The 15,949-nt window shown below is 36.5% G+C and overlaps 1 protein-coding gene across 1 annotated transcript in view; it reads right to left on the bottom strand.

Moving 5' to 3' along the window:
• The window catches only part of CACNA2D1 (calcium voltage-gated channel auxiliary subunit alpha2delta 1), a gene marked incomplete at its 5' end in the record, with an annotated part of 194,225 nt that overhangs the window by 9,769 nt on the left and 168,507 nt on the right, over nt 1-15,949 (bottom strand). The window contains 12 exons of the mRNA XM_031064270.1: nt 1,194-1,282; nt 2,570-2,652; nt 5,615-5,727; nt 7,051-7,180; nt 7,338-7,393; nt 10,268-10,320; nt 10,419-10,571; nt 11,024-11,095; nt 12,279-12,317; nt 13,605-13,672; nt 14,021-14,107; nt 15,332-15,435. Coding sequence (XP_030920130.1) covers nt 1,194-1,282; nt 2,570-2,652; nt 5,615-5,727; nt 7,051-7,180; nt 7,338-7,393; nt 10,268-10,320; nt 10,419-10,571; nt 11,024-11,095; nt 12,279-12,317; nt 13,605-13,672; nt 14,021-14,107; nt 15,332-15,435 — 1,047 coding nt within the window. The remainder of the gene's footprint in view (nt 1-1,193; nt 1,283-2,569; nt 2,653-5,614; nt 5,728-7,050; nt 7,181-7,337; nt 7,394-10,267; nt 10,321-10,418; nt 10,572-11,023; nt 11,096-12,278; nt 12,318-13,604; nt 13,673-14,020; nt 14,108-15,331; nt 15,436-15,949) is intronic.

The following is a 15,949-nucleotide window of genomic DNA, read 5'->3' as shown; positions in this document are numbered from 1 at the left end:
TTCCCTACAACCTTTTGCCATGGTTGTGAAAGTTCCTAGGTTTGCAAGAAACTACGTCATTTAAATACAGAATAAGAAACTTCAAAATTACTCAAAAAAGAAACAAACAGAATTTAAAGATTTTTTTTTCATTTATGTTCAAGATATATTAATTGAAACTTCCCTTAAATATAGAGAGAATATAAATTACTGTGAAAATAACTGTTCTAAATTTCAATTAATTTCAATATTTCATTAATTTTTAATATTTCATTACACTAACTCTGAAAAATGCCCTGTAAGCTTTTGGTTCTGCCTCAGTTTGCTTTACTTTGATAGACATGTGAGTATCTCCCTCTAGTGGTTTTCAGAACAATGTTGATCAGAACCCCCTTCAGACACACATTTTTTGCTCTTTAGCTCAGCAGTTCTCTTGCAGAGGTGTCACTTGCACAGTGGCTCATGATGCAGCCCCACACCATCAAATGCAGCACAGTCCAATTGCCAAGGCTTTACTTGGAAAGCCCAGAGTCTGCACTTGGTCAATATACAGGAACGAACTTAGTTAATTAGAAGCAAAACCTCACCTTCTGCCATAATCAGGCAAGTAATATCTTTAGGTCGCCAAAAATTAAGAAGTAAAAAAATACTATTTTACTGAATTCCTAGTTTAATCAAATTGATTCACACCGTTATCTTCCATCATTAACTGTTGTGTTCATTTGAATGCAGTGAAAACTCCTTACTCTTCTCAATAACAACACACACATAACACTCATCCTTGCCACCCCTAAGTAAAGCTTTACTTTCACAGGTATGCTGTCTCTTCTATTTGCTTTGTATCTTTATCTGTGAAAAAACTTTCTTCTTCTGTTCATTTTAACAAGGACAAGGAAAAAATTCTTAGAAGTGAAGGATGCAGATTCAGTTGGTACATGTGCAATCTCAAAGAGCCAACCATATAAATCCAACAGGTTCCCTCGTCTTTGTATGTTCTATGGGAGAGGCCCTCATGTTTAGTAATTGTGATTTATAAGGCTCCAGACAGGTTTTTTTTAATGTTTAATTTCCCTCAATATTGCGACAGTAATTTACTCCAGATTGTTGCTTTTGGGACTCGCTTCATTCTGTTTTCTTTTGTATGCTCAGTAAGTAAAAAAGCCTGCTAATTTTTTAAGCCAAGAACAAAACAAAAATTAGAGAAAGTAACTGACCATCCACACCACATGAAAACTTGCAGAAAAATGAAGATAGGAGCGGACATCATGGCAGAGGCACGACTCGTTGTGCATATAGGCTGATCCTATTAATAACGGGCAAAGTAGCAAGTAGAGGAAAGGAAAGAAAACACAGAAAAAAAGACATACAAGATGAGATATCATGCAGATTGCTGGCAGTTAGCAGAGTTAATGTGAAAGCATCCACCCAAGAGCAAGAGATTCACAGCAAATTTTGCAAATAAGCTTAATCAAAACAATCCACTGTTACAAAACACATGACTTACACATTGATCAGCACATCAAGCTAGTGAGCAAGAGTTGTACTTTCACACACAATCATATCAGGATCATTTGGAATATTTACAATGGCTGGATAGCTTTTGGATGGGTTTTCAACTTTATTTAATCTTTGTTGGCCAGTAAGAAGACTTCCTCTTTAAAATAAAATTCGGTTACTAGAAAAATGCATTGAATACCAATTCTCTAAACTTTTAAAATACTACTGACATGTCAGTAATTGTGCCTCATTACAAGAAAAGCAGAGAACATACTGGAACAAATTTTGGTATACAGCAGTTATAAACAATTAAGTACACTGGTTTGGGACAAACTTTCCACTGCAGAAATGGCAGAATTGCATGAGGCATTGAAAATGCATTTATAAACTTTTTATTGTAACTAATGCCAGGCACTTCCTTGTTCAGTACTATTTGTCTTGAGATTTATTCTGAACAACTTGAATCCAATGTAATCTCTTTTGTATCTTTGAAAGGCAACATAGAAATAAGATTAAAAATAGTTTAGATATGTGGCACAGTTATAATTTTTCTCTTTCAAAACTGATGCCTTCAACACAGAAATACCACAGAGTTTTAGTGATTTCAGTAAAGCAATGCACTTTTAAACCTGCTAAGAACATGACCCAAAGGCAGTACAATTTGCAGAATTAGAAACAATGTCCTAAACCATACATAAAATTTAAATAATTTAACAATACTTTAAATAATATTTAGCAACATTATTGTAAAAATACTACTTCTAAGCCAAGATTATAATATATTTGTGCAAGTCATTGAAGAACTGAGTTTCACAGTACCATACAGAGACCAACAGTTTTATGTTCACTGATGCTACTTTAGTGGGAATCATGTGTGAAAGTGCAATGGTTATAGGACAGGCAGATAACAAAGCAGCTGTTAAGTTTATGTTAATTGAAATAAAGTGACTATGGTCTAGAGTGAGCAGTATGTTTAGTGATAAAAAGGTTACAGGCACCAAGGTACAGTTAAACACATTTTTCACTGATTGTCTAAAGCTGCTCTACAATTGTTTTTAAAGGTAGTCTTAAAGTCTTACAACTTCAACTTTACCTGTTTGGCTTCATCAAAACAGATTTCGGGACCCTTTCTGTATCTCGGTTGTTTGACCATTTCACATGGATTTGGCCCTTCATCTGTTTCTCTGGTTAAGGAGTGTCACTTTTTTCATGCATTGTGCATGAGCAGGATCAACATTCTGTTTTTATTTTTATGGCAGGAGAGAAGATTTACACTAATTCAAATAGTGCTGAAATAAAAATCAATAATTACAGTTGCTTGTTTAAATTCAAGAAATCCAGTCCAACCATTTAGATAAATCAAAATAAAATGCCTTTTTTCATACTGCTATAATAAAGAAAAGAAACCTCCTGAAGAACTTTTTAGAACATTTTCAGAACCGTAAACAGAAATAAAACAAAAGCTTACTTGTTTTAACATTTTCTGTATTGCTTTTTTATCATTACATAAATATTTCAGAAAATATTTCATAAAACAGTCAACTTTCAATGGTGCTGATTAGTTATAGCTTATGTTACCACTGAGTTACTCTGTCATAATGAAGATACACAGTAAAAGCAATGAAACTTTTTTGGAAAAGTAATGTCATATACAGGTTGAATATAGCAGTGAAAGCCTATAAAAACTATTGACTCAATTATGGGTACACTTATATTACCCCAAATATCATAGAAAAGATTGTGCCACTGTAGGCTTTGTAGAAAATGACAGGAGAACTACTGAGATCCCATTAGCATTTCAGTGATGAAGGCAGACAGAGAAAATGCTGTCCATGCTACCAGCAGAAGAGCAGGAGAGAAAGGGGAGCAGTGACATGCTATTAATTAGCTAACTGAATATATGAGGTACTGCTTTAGCTCACATCTCTGAAATCTCTAATTGCTGGTGTTAAAGAGTTCTTCACACTGCACTTCACATGTGCCACTGGCTGATGAAGGGCACAAGTCATTGCAGCAGACTTGAAAGGCATGGATATGGCAAACTGCAAAATAACCTTCTGGCGAAACCTGCTTATATTACCATTCAGTAGGCTAAGCTTTCTTTTTATTCCACTCCATGTAGTACACATATTAAATCTATTAAAAGAATACAGTGCCAGAACTTAGTAGCTCTAATTTACACCTGAAGCAATCTTGTTCATGCACTACAATGGAGTAGTACAGCAGCCTCAGTGCAACAAGTGGAGAGGCCAAAGCAAAGAGAAGGCAAGATGATGGGAATTTATTTCTGTAGTCTGCATCTGCCTTCATTCAGACATTATCACACTCATCTCCCCTTTTCTCAGCTGTGGCTCAACTGAAAGGAAAGTTGAAACACAAAAATGTTCCAAGAGGCTGCATAAGCAAAGCTGCACCAGCCAAAAGGAAGCAAAGTGTAATAATAATCATCCAAATAGCACCCAAAGGTCATTTTGTCTGCTTGGGTGATGTTATGCTACATCTGCCTTTCACTATGTACCTTAGTTACAGAAAAGAGTTGAATAGCTTAGTACTGCATAGTTGAACAAAAATAAAACAGTTCCTTTAGTCAATATAAGCCCCCCCAGCTGTTCTGACTGCCATTTTAGGTAATTTACTTCTTTCTAGTAGTTTTGGGCTCCACAGGGAAATGCAAGTCATGTGCCCCTTCCCATCCATCATGCTTCATTTTCTATAGTGAGTGCTGTCCATAAATTCAGACAGTGGAAACAGTTGATCAAACTGTCATGGACTGAAGCCAATTAGAATATTAGGCTAAGTTTATATAGCTCTGTGATGACACCCCAATGTAACTTCCTTTTCAACCCAAGCGTAGATGGAATTCCAGTTTTATTAATGTGGCAATGAATGTATTGCTTGTGCCAAAGAAACACAGTCATCTGTACCACCATCTGCTTTTCCTTCAGGAGTGGGAGAGGTTGTCTCAACTAACTTCCTGACGTGGACGGAGGTATTACTAATTGTTTTCCTTGTTCTGTCACAGTAATCCAAATTATGGTTTGATTTACCACTTCTGGCATGCTGTCCTCAAGCCTACGTAGAAGAGAATGGCTAAGGTGAATTTCTCCTGACCTAGAATTGGTTTTATGTATTTCCATCACCATCACCTACAGGTATCTACTGCAATGAACAGGCTAAAGCAGAGAGATTGGCATAAAGGTGGTTGTGAATTAAAACAGTCTTTCACATGCTTTTAATTTCAATGCTTGTGTTGCAAAAACTCTGCCTAGCATGTAAGCCACCTATGTCTCCAGCCAGCTCTGAAGAAATTCTGTACAGCTGGATGAACTCTAGCCTTTGATGGCTGATGCAGTTCCCACTAGAAGTAAACTTGTCTTTGACACTGGCACACACTAAAGTGCCTTCATCAACCAACCAACATGCAGCACCTCAACTTTTCATGACCAAACACTCTTATCTGGCCTTTTTTTATGTTATTTCTCTAGACAGACATACCCTTGTCTTTTCTAAACATTTAACAAACCCAGGACACTCAGACTTTCCCTGCTTGTGCTCTCACATGCCAACCTCCTTGGTGGTCCTACCCTAGACTCCCTCCTGTATGCAGTGTGGTCCTGGGGAGCACACAGAACTCCAGATATGGTCTCACCAGTGCTGAAGAGTTGGGATGGATCAGTTCTCCCAGTCTGCTGACTCCACTCTTGCTGTCATAGCCCGGGATGTGACCAGCCCACTTCTCTGTGAGGCACAATGCCAACTCCCAGTCAACTTCTTGCCCACCACAAACCTCCACCTTTTCTCTGCAAATCTTTCTGTCACTCTGTCCCTAGCCTGTCCAGCTGGGCAATTAATCTGTCCTGGGCCCAAGACTTTGTATCTGCTTTTTTGAAACTTCATTAAGTTCCTCTGAGCCCATTTCTGTCTAAATTCTCACAAATAACAGCTTTGCTCTCTACCTCAATGACTGCTGCTTCACATGATTTGTGATATCATCCACAAATACCTGCTACTTCAAGTACTCCAGGGGCAACCATGGTAATAACACAGATAAGTGGTTCATTTCTCCCCAAACAGATTCCAGTATCCCATAGCCAAAAATCAATCCACACTGCTAAATAACATGGTTTTTAAAGGATACCCGGCTTCTCTGCTTGCATCAGTGGCTTTGGGTCACAGGAACGGCACAGCAGTTGGCTGTCACTAATAATGAACACTAGATTGGTGTTTGAAATCTTCTCTGCATGATAAAGTCTGGGAAAAAAATCAACAAAAACCGATGTTTAAATGAAGTAAGGAAAATCATATTTGAGAAGGACACACAGTATTGGAATAAAATAATCCAGCTTCACAGATTTAGTCTGCTTGCTACTGTTTATCTTTTTTATTAAAAAACAGTAAGAAAGATTTATAATAAATTTTGTAATCTTTTGACATTTCCATCGTACTCTTTTTCAACTAGACTTGTTAGTGGAAAAAAATGGAAAAGAGCATAAAATTACTTTAATTGAGTTAATAGTTAGCTCTCTACTGCTACCACAGTAGTTGTACTGAGAAATAACATCAGTTCTGCATCAGTTAACACAAAAAAACCCCAACCACAAAAACAAACAAACAAAACCCCAAAACATAAACCTGTCTGTAAGAAGGTCGAGAGAGAAGCATGGAGTATGCATGTCATGTATTGGATGTGAATTTGTTGTATTTTTATGTCCATATAATTCTGCAAAAGGTATTTAAGATAGTAGGGTTGTTTTCAGTTTATAAATAAACCCAATGCATACTAGCCACATGGAGGAGGAAGTACAGACACTGAAAAAATGTCTGTGTGTTTTCACCATTCTCCAAAGCTCTCTCTCTTTCTTTCCTGGCTTGAAATACTGTCTTTTTTTTTGTTTGAAATCTGGCTATTAATTCTAATTTCTAAGATGCTTTCAGAAGCTCAAAATGTATGCAACACCTCAGAAGGCTCTTGTTGAAACAGAAATCTAGGTCCAAGATGCAATTTTTCTGAAGTATAAATTTTTTTCACTTATTATTAAATATCATCTTCAATAGGGCTCCTTATGGTGTCTGGAGAGTAATTCTTTTAATAAAAAAATATAATACCTTCGTTTGCTTTATAAGACTCATGGCTCTTAAATCATAAGCACTATCAACAAGAAGATAAATTAGAAGATAAATTGTATAATCTTCTTGACTGTCAAAAATTCTGATACATAACCAGATTAGAGAAGATCATATCCCTTGGGATACTGCAGAATGCTTTTAAGTTGATATAATAAATTAAAAGAAAACAAATTGGGACAGAGATAAAAATACAATTTTCATGGAGCACAGACTATAAAACAAAAACTGACTAAAGCATTTCTACAATTTTTTAATGATTAAAATTAAAATTAATTATAAACAAATAAAAAGAGAATGCAATTTGCCTGCCTCTATTCTTCTCTGTCCTGCTTATGTGAGTTTGGTGAAGTTTATCCAAAATATATTTTTGCTTTTTATAATAGTGTCCCTATATTTTGCAAAATAAATAAAATCCCGAAGTTATTACTAATATTGAAGAAATTTTACCTGGAGCAGTTTATACAGTCTACAATCCCACCAAAGGATTTATCATTGTTTTCAAAGAAATATTGAGTTTGCTCAGTGATACAGCTTGTTTTAGGCAGGGCAGCACCGAAATCATCATCTTCCATATCAGCTGATATAAAATAAATAAACAAATAAATAAATAAACAAACAAACAAATGACATTTTTAAGTCACAGACATAATGGGGAGACCCAAATATGTCCCCTGGCCCAGATTCTTACCTTCTACTTCACTCAAAGTTGACTCTTTAATGTTCTTTTGACTTACCTGCTTCAAGGAACCGTGGAAAAGTCAAGCTCAAAAACAGCTGCTGTAAGATAGACCTGAACACAGAAAGACAACAGATTTATTTTCAAAGGCTCTTTTTCTTCTTTGTATTTTAATGGATACTTAAAAACTACTCAAATATGTTATTAACAATAAATTTTTTTTATGCTTTTGCCAGTTATCAAAGCTGTATTCCTTTAAACCTTCCAGCATGACTCTGGCTTTCTTTTCCCACATTTTCACAGGTCTTTCACACTAATGTTTTATTCTACTGTTCAGATTTGCTGCAATGTGTGCCCACAAGTCACATAATGGAAATGTTATCACACCACCCCTGCCCCGCTTTTACACCTCTGTCGCTGGTGGAAGAGGCGTGTTGGTGTTTCTCTACAACTTAAACCAACTGTAACTCCTTTCTAACACGCTCAGGAAACATGATCCTGAATTAGATACTTTACACCGATTAAGGTTCATTAAATTTCTGAGAAGGAGATTAACACTGGAATACTATATTTTAAAAAGCATTACTGTAACAGTTGACATTAAAAATCATCTCTATTCTCTCTCTTGAGCTATGGACTACATTTTCTTCCTATATATGCTGCCGAAATTCTTAGGCTTAAAGAGGTCTATTTATTGATTTTTTTTTCTTCATTGATAATGGCATTTTTTCCAATTTTATTTACTTAAAGTAGGTACCAGCTTGCCACACACACAGACCCTTTCTCCTCCACCACCCTGTCAAAACAGGAAGTGCAACAGGAATATTCTGACTCTCTGCTTCTCCTTAACCTTCCTAAGCTGTACATTCCAGTTGTCAAGTTTTAAGCTTGCTTCTACCCACAAATATGACCCAATCTCATCTCATTCTGTTCTAACATTTGTTCTGCAGAGAGAAGGGACTGTATAACTTCATTCAACCTGAAAGTTTTTTTCTCCTTTTCTAGTGTGATTCCTGTGTAAAGAAGCTGAACATGCCTGTCACCTTCCCCGCGGAGGCATTCCCCGAAGGAGTTCTGGATTCACATCCTCAACTCTGTGCTTTGAATCATCAGAGGGACAGCACAGAGCAGTTATGGATCAGAAGAGACCTGAATCTATTCAATAGTGATGCAATTTGCTGACAGAAAACAGGAATCCTTTGTAATGGCTTACCTCACAATTTACAGGGAACCGAACAAAAAAGGCAGCCTGGGAAAACTCCTAAATCTCCTGACTTAAAGGAGCATGAAGGAGAAATGACACGCACTCTCTTAACCAAATGCTGATGTATCCCATATAAATTTTGAAAATGATAGCTCACACCTTTATCCCACATTTTTTTGCCTGAAACACTATAGCTTTCTTTAATAACCTGGTTTCTCTTATTTCCCTGTACTTGCTTTTGCCAGGTGCCTCACTGAATCCATTTTTTGATCATCTCTTTTCACTTTGCTTGCTTAATGGCCTTCTCTGCCTGCTTCTGACCTAGATTCCATTAAAAACATGGCCATAGTAAAGCACTTTACTGTTGTACTTTCAAGTTAAACATCACACAAAATAAACCTCAGGTCTAAATTGAGACCAGACTGCTAAGTCTGATTTGAACACTGATAAACTGAAGTTTCTCTGTTTGAAAAGAACTCAAATTTCTCTTCTGGATTATTGCCCATCTCCAATTTTTGAAGCTTGCTGTTGTCCAAGAAAACCAAGATTATTACTCTTCCTCTTCACTAAATGTAACCAACAATAAAAAGCATCATTCTGTCTTCATAGTGCTTCTGTGAGAAAATTACTATACAGTTTTTTAGCTGCTACATATTTTAACACTTTGCTTTGTAAAGGAGGTAATTTATTCCAGTTTGGTAATTACTATTAGGAAAAAAATATCATGAGTCTTTAGAAGAAGGACCAGTCTCCAAGGGGGCAATTCACAACACAGCAAAAGCACCACATCTCCATAAGGAATGTGCTGAGGGAAGTAGCTGATATGAGTGTCAATCAACATGGCTCTGGAAAAGGTAAAATACCCCACCTGAGCACTGTGCCAGCTCTGCAGTCCTCAGCACAGAAAAACATGGGCCTGCAAGTGGCTGCAGAGAAAGGCCACAGAAATGATCAGAGGAATGGGATACCTTTGCCATAAGGAAAGGCTGGGAGGGTTGGGGTTCACTCTGAATAAAAGGAGACTCCCAGGAGAGCCTTCTTTGTGGCCTTTCAGTACTTAAAGGGGGTTTTAAGAAAGATGAAGAACAACTATAGCAGAACCTCTTCCAGCAGGACAAGGGGTGATGGTTTTAAACTAAAAGAGGGAAGATCCAGACTAGATGCAAGGAAGATATTTTTTACAATGAGGATGGTGAAACACTGGCACAGGTTGCACATAGAAGTGGAGATGTCTCATCTCTGGGAACATTCAAGGTCAGGTCAGGGATGGGGCTCTGAGCAACATGATGTAGTTGAAGATGTGCCTGCTCACTCTAGGGGAAGTGGACTTTAAATATCCCTTCTAACCCAAATGATTCTATGATTCATGCGTTTTGTAAAATGATTTACTGAAAAGCAAACATTGATGTTCTTAGGACTTCTTGCTAGAAAAAAGCAGAGATTATATTCTGAAATAGGGAACCAAGTGATCAATAATTCAAAACATGATAATTTAGACTTCACAACTGCCCATCATACTTAGACCATTAATCCAAACTCTGCTTCTTGAAGCTGATTTTATAGTTAGAACACACAATCACAAAACCTGTCAAGAGCAGTTTTTAATTGAACTGTTGACAAAATAGTCATGCTTGAGACATAGCTAAGAATTTTCATGATGAGAAACTGCAGAAACTAAGGGTCCAGAGAACTTTTATGGAGGAAAAAATTCAATTCAAATAAAGTTTCAACCCACTGAATAATTAGAGTTTGGATACAGAGATTTCCTACACACTCATACTTACCAGGCTGCTGCTGAAGCCCACCATCCAAGCTGCAAAATATCTGTTATTGTAGGCTGGGAAAAAAAAAAGGAAATAAAAGAGGTTATTTCATTTATATTAACAAGTGAAGACGTTCAATGGATTGTGAGCCACTGCACGTGGGACTACTGACCACATAAGCAGAACGAAGTCCAGCTCCTTGCTTTGGTTCTTCTTCAGGATCACAGACTGACTGATAGTCATAAGATTTGTTAAAGGCATACAGGGACACGTTAATCAGGTTTCTCATCAGGCCAGGATCAATTTCACCAAAGAATCTTCCAATCTGATGGGGGGCAATACAGAGAGATAAGGTAAAACATTTCCAAATATTTTTCTCGTGACAAAGTGCACAGTTCTAAATTCCCCAGTTAGACAGTAACTGTAAAATGTAGCATCAATGAGACCCTGCCTGGGGAAGAGCAAGAAGAATATGAGAAGGTGTATGGATAAAATATTACTTGTCCTCACCATCTTAAGCCCATTGGCAGCCTACAAGCCCAATGGTAAAGCAGAAAGAATGAGACTTGGCAGCAAGTTTGGTGTCTTCATCTATAAAGAAAACTGTAAAAAACACAACCCCCCTAGAACTTCTGATCCAGCAATATTTTTGTGATTCAGAAATCTTTAAAATCTTTAGAGTAAGTTAAGAGTGAAATGCTTTTTTTTTTTCCTCTTTGAACTTCTTCCTATTGGTTTTCATGTTCAGCTCTTAAAGAATATCCAGAATATCCATACCTGTTGTGTATATTCATCTCGATTGGACATCAAAAGAAATCCACCATCATCAAGGATAACACAGTCCACATGCTATTGTAAGAAAGTGAAATATGTTTACAGGAAAGATTTGTCAATAGAACACTCTGTAAGAAGCTACTTTTTTTTTTCCCAAGACATCAGAGTATCTTCAAATCACAAACCAATAGCCAAGGGCCAATTTTAAGTTATAATAATTAGCATTATCAGTATAATAAAAGTTTGAACAGATCAAAGGCTTATTTGTGGCTTAATTTCATAAAAGTTGTTTTGCAAATTCTTATTTGCTCAATACTTTGTTAGTTCCAAGAGTGCTATATCCTTATTAAATCTGATTATAACTGGAGCTCGGTACATAATAAGGGGCTACAACTTCTCATGTGCTTCAGCCATGTTAAAGTACTTTTCCATTTGCAGATTTCAATGGTAAATATCTTAAGGGCAGGCTCCCAGCTTGCTAGGCGTGATTATTTTCACTTGTCAAGGACTGTAGTGGGATTATTCCAGGTGTCAGGTGCAGGAATGGGAAACCCACTGATTCCATCCATATGCTTTGCACTTTGTAAAAGATCCTTGCAGCCAGAGATTGGAGAGATAGCAGTGAGGTCAAATAGATAACTCCCCACAGTACCCTTTCTGCTGTAATTCTTGCATTTAATGATCTTCACATTCCTCAAAAGAGCTCAGAAGACCTGAGCACAGAAAAGCTTTTAAGCACATGGCAGAACTTGATATGGTGACAGTCCCTGGATCTGGGCTCTCCTGAGTGCCAGCAGAGCTATGGGCTCCCCTGATCCTGAATGTGCTGGGAACCAATGACTGGAAAGGCACATTATGGATTTTGGTGCTTCTAAATTTTGCACTTGCCCTTCTCTGAGTTACTCTTTTATTTTTTTAGAATTTTAATTTTTTCCCCTCAGGATTTGTCTCTTGTTTTGCAAATTACTGTTATATTTTTTATCACATTTTTCTTGACATAATTCTCTATTGCTTTTCCTGCATATTTTTCTTTACACTGGTTCTCATAACTTCATCACCATAACCACTTCACCTGATTTTATGCTCTCTTTCTCCCCTTCCCCTTCTAACCTTCATCTTTCTCGAGACACAAACAACTAAACCCTGTTTTCTGTGAAATTAACACTCAATAATGATAGAATCTGTCTTACATAGATCTAGAGGGAAGGAGTGAATTTCAATACTCTGTCAGATATTCATAAACTGAACATTTTCTTACCATGCTATTTCTTTCACAGCCACAGATTTCACTGTTGCACTAAAAAACAGAAGTATGGTAATCTTCATAAAAATGTTACAAAATAAACTGTATTTTGAAGTTATATTAATCATTCAAGACAAGAAACGATTATTCTATTTTCAATATCTGTATATAAACTTCAATTCTGAGTGCGTTTCATTTATCAGAAATATCTCTCTTAACAACCTGTATTCTGTAATTATCAATAGCACAATCTTGACTGCCTTTCTCAAAGACTGATACCTTTTAACAGTATGCTCAATATACATAAATAGTTTGGAGTACTTGTCAGGATGTCAGTGATGTGAATATAAAGTAAACCAGAAAGAATAGGAGCATTCACATGTGTTTGGAGTTTGGAAGGAAAGCCTTCAAAAGTATCTCTTTTGACCATGAAAATCTTCAAAGCATGGGAATGCTGTGTGGTAAAGGAAGCCCATCAACCCAGCTGGCTTTTATGGCTTTGATTCCTAACATGTTTTTTCATGTTCTTGCAGTATGTGTACACATACACACACAACTGTGTCCTTGCATTATGTCCTCAGCAAAACAACTGCCAGGTGATGCTGCAGTCATCAGCATTCTTTCTGAAATATTCATCCGACTTTCCATCTTTCACTTATGTATTTTTGTCCCCAACTGTTCTGACTCTTAGGCAATGCATTTGCCTCCCCATTGAACTACAGCTCCAATACCCAACCAGCCAAATTCTCTTTTTGATTCCCTGAACATACAAGCAACATTGCCTCACCCAGTAAGAAACACAAGTTCTTTAAGTTTCTTCATTTTGTGCCTTTCCTTCCACAGTTCTCTATCAATTCCATATTTTCGTTTCATTTAACCTTTCCTCCTTCCCATTTACACCTCAGATGTATTATGCATTAGATGCATGGAATGAAACATTTAAGCACATATTTCATTAAGTTCTGCTAAAATGCTGTGATGTTGGATGCAATATAAATCCTTACTGTTCACTGCTTACCCATCGTGGATATTAAATAAGAAAAGATTCACCAGTTGTTTTGCAGATTTTATTCACTGCTACTGCATAGTCTTACTACTAGCTAGAATATGTCATTTTTCTTTGTCCCTATTCATGTCTTATAATTATGAAAGCAAGACACGTACAAAATATGGCCTATTTCAACATAGATTTATTTTGTGCATTTGGATGATTTAAATACCACAACTACTTGGCAACTATGCATCAGTGTGACTCTGGCACAAAGAGACAGTAAACCTATTTGCATCTGAAGCTTTGAGAAATGCAAATAAAGTTCCAAAAGGACTTGGTCAATTGCTTACCAGGCTCTTGATTGTGGTTTTTGTGAAATTTTCCATCCAGATGGTTGCATCAATTTTTATTCCAACAACTAACAAGAAATACATGAAAGTTTTTTTTAGTAAAATGAAGGAAAAAAGGTAACTGTATAATCCTAAAAAAGGGGGGGAAATGATAAAGACATCTAAATCATTGAACTGGAGAAGGATAAATTACTATTTTTGTTGCCTGATCACTAACATCATTCATGAGAATGCTAAATTAAACAGTCTTACTCAAATACAAACAGATTTCCACTAGAAAGATTAAAACTGTCTCAGAGAAAATAATGTTATTATAGAGTGAAGCTGCTTTGAAATCTCAATTAAATTTCCAATTTGCTGTTGAGCAACAACCAAATAAATAAAGTATTTCAAGTTTCAGTACCACTCTATCTTACCTGCTGGCTTCAGAAGTTTCCCGTCAACTTGTATTTCCACAGCCTTGCTCACCATAATACCTGATTCATAGCTATTGGCACCACTTTCTGACAGTACAGAAGAGGAAAAAAAAAGAACAAACAGAAAAAGAAATTAGGGTGACACGAAAGCCTCTTCCTCAAATACTTGACTGATTTTAAAAAATCCTTTTCCAAAAGCACAGACCCAGGTGCATGTATCACCCGTGATAGCTTAGATCACTAACACTAGCATGACTAAGAAATATTTGTGTTTACTTTTCTTCTCTTTGTTCTTTTTTACTGTTTCATAAAGTTACTATAGCCTTTTCTTCTGCAAACAGGACCATGAATACTTGTACACACGTGAGCTGCTCTGTTAAAACCAGGATCAGAACCAAAGATTTTCTCCTGATGTTGTCTGTGTATTTTTCAATGCAGAGCATACTAACACCACTCAGTAATGTACAATTTGTGCTCTGACTGACTTAAAACTGTTTTCAACACTGCTTCATATGAAAAGGCAAGTTAAAAGTAGATTCCCTGGAGCTGTTTGAGGAGCAGCAAAGGCTCCAGGGAATTTTATTAACATCTTTACATTTTACTGAGTAAAAAAATGCAATAAATAACTATGAAATAACAGTAATGAAGGATCCCGTATGTTAAGCTAGGAGTAAGTGATTTGTGGTAGCATCTATTTTTTTGACAAACTTGAGAAGGTTAATGCTGCTCACATCAATAAGGAGCACTTGCTATTTTGCTTATATTGGTTTTAAATGTCACAATATCTCAGACCAACTGGTTTTGGTGAATAAGTGCAATTCTAAATAGAATTCAAAAGCAAAATTTAAACTAAGTAGTGGTGCAGTGGATGGAGTTATGGGCTCTGGACCCTTATGCCTGGTCCCCCAAGTCAGTGCTGGGGGTGCTGAGACAGTATACAGAACTCAGCTCTGTTAAGACTTTAGGTAGTGTTACTGTCTATGAGTGCAATTTTATTTCACTTTCTGTTAAAATAATCCTGCCAAAGTATCTCTGTAAAGCAGTGTTTCAATACACTGAATGAACACCAGTACTCTGTATGTTTTCACTCAGGTTAATTCTGAGCACACAGGGCCACCAGAGTAGTTGACAAATTATGATGACCTTGTTTAGTGCCTCCTAGCTTTTCCTTAATAATGGATATTATCCCAAGACTTCCTTCCTTATGAAATGTCACACTTGAATCTTTTGTCAGTGACCTCATCTGGTATGGGGAACTTCCACTTACATTGGACTTGCTAACTCTGACATTTCTAAACTGTGATGACTTACTGTTGTAGTATGGAGCTGTGAAAATATAGTTGTCATTATCTAAACTCCTCTTATAGAAGCTGACTTCATAAGTTTCAGCATTTTCCAACCAGTCTTCTCCTGCCCTAAATAAAAAAAAAAAATACAGATCAAAAAAATACAGTTTAGTGTCTCATTAAATCTGTTCAGTGGGTTGTTTTCTTTCAATGTTTCACAGTTGGAAAATGTGAGATTCATTCTTACAGTCCTCAGGATCTGTCAGTTTTCACTGGTTAAAAGACAGGTGTAATCATTAGAAAAACCCCAAACAAACTTTGGAGAAAAAAAAAAAAAGAATTAATATTCTTGGAAAAAAAATAATTTAGTCTCATCACTTTTAGATTTGTTGTGACAAATACAACTGCAACACTATTTACAACAAAATCTAAAAAAACCTTTACAGGACATGCCTACTTTGAGCTAAATCCTAAAAGATTTTATATCATGAATAATCCCAAAATAGGAAACAAACTCACTCAGGAAGTAAAACTCATTGCCATTTTCACATTTTGGGGAAACACAGAATAACCTAAAAAAATAGATAAATTTGCCATTTACCAGTAGATCTGTACTGGTGCCCTCACTATTCCCAGTCACTCG

Source organism: Geospiza fortis, unplaced genomic scaffold (genome assembly GCF_000277835.1).
Source record: "Geospiza fortis unplaced genomic scaffold, GeoFor_1.0 scaffold888, whole genome shotgun sequence".
Taxonomy (NCBI): domain Eukaryota; kingdom Metazoa; phylum Chordata; class Aves; order Passeriformes; family Thraupidae; genus Geospiza; species Geospiza fortis.
Note: the sequence above shows the minus strand (reverse complement) of the source record. Positions and strands in the feature narration are given on the sequence as shown.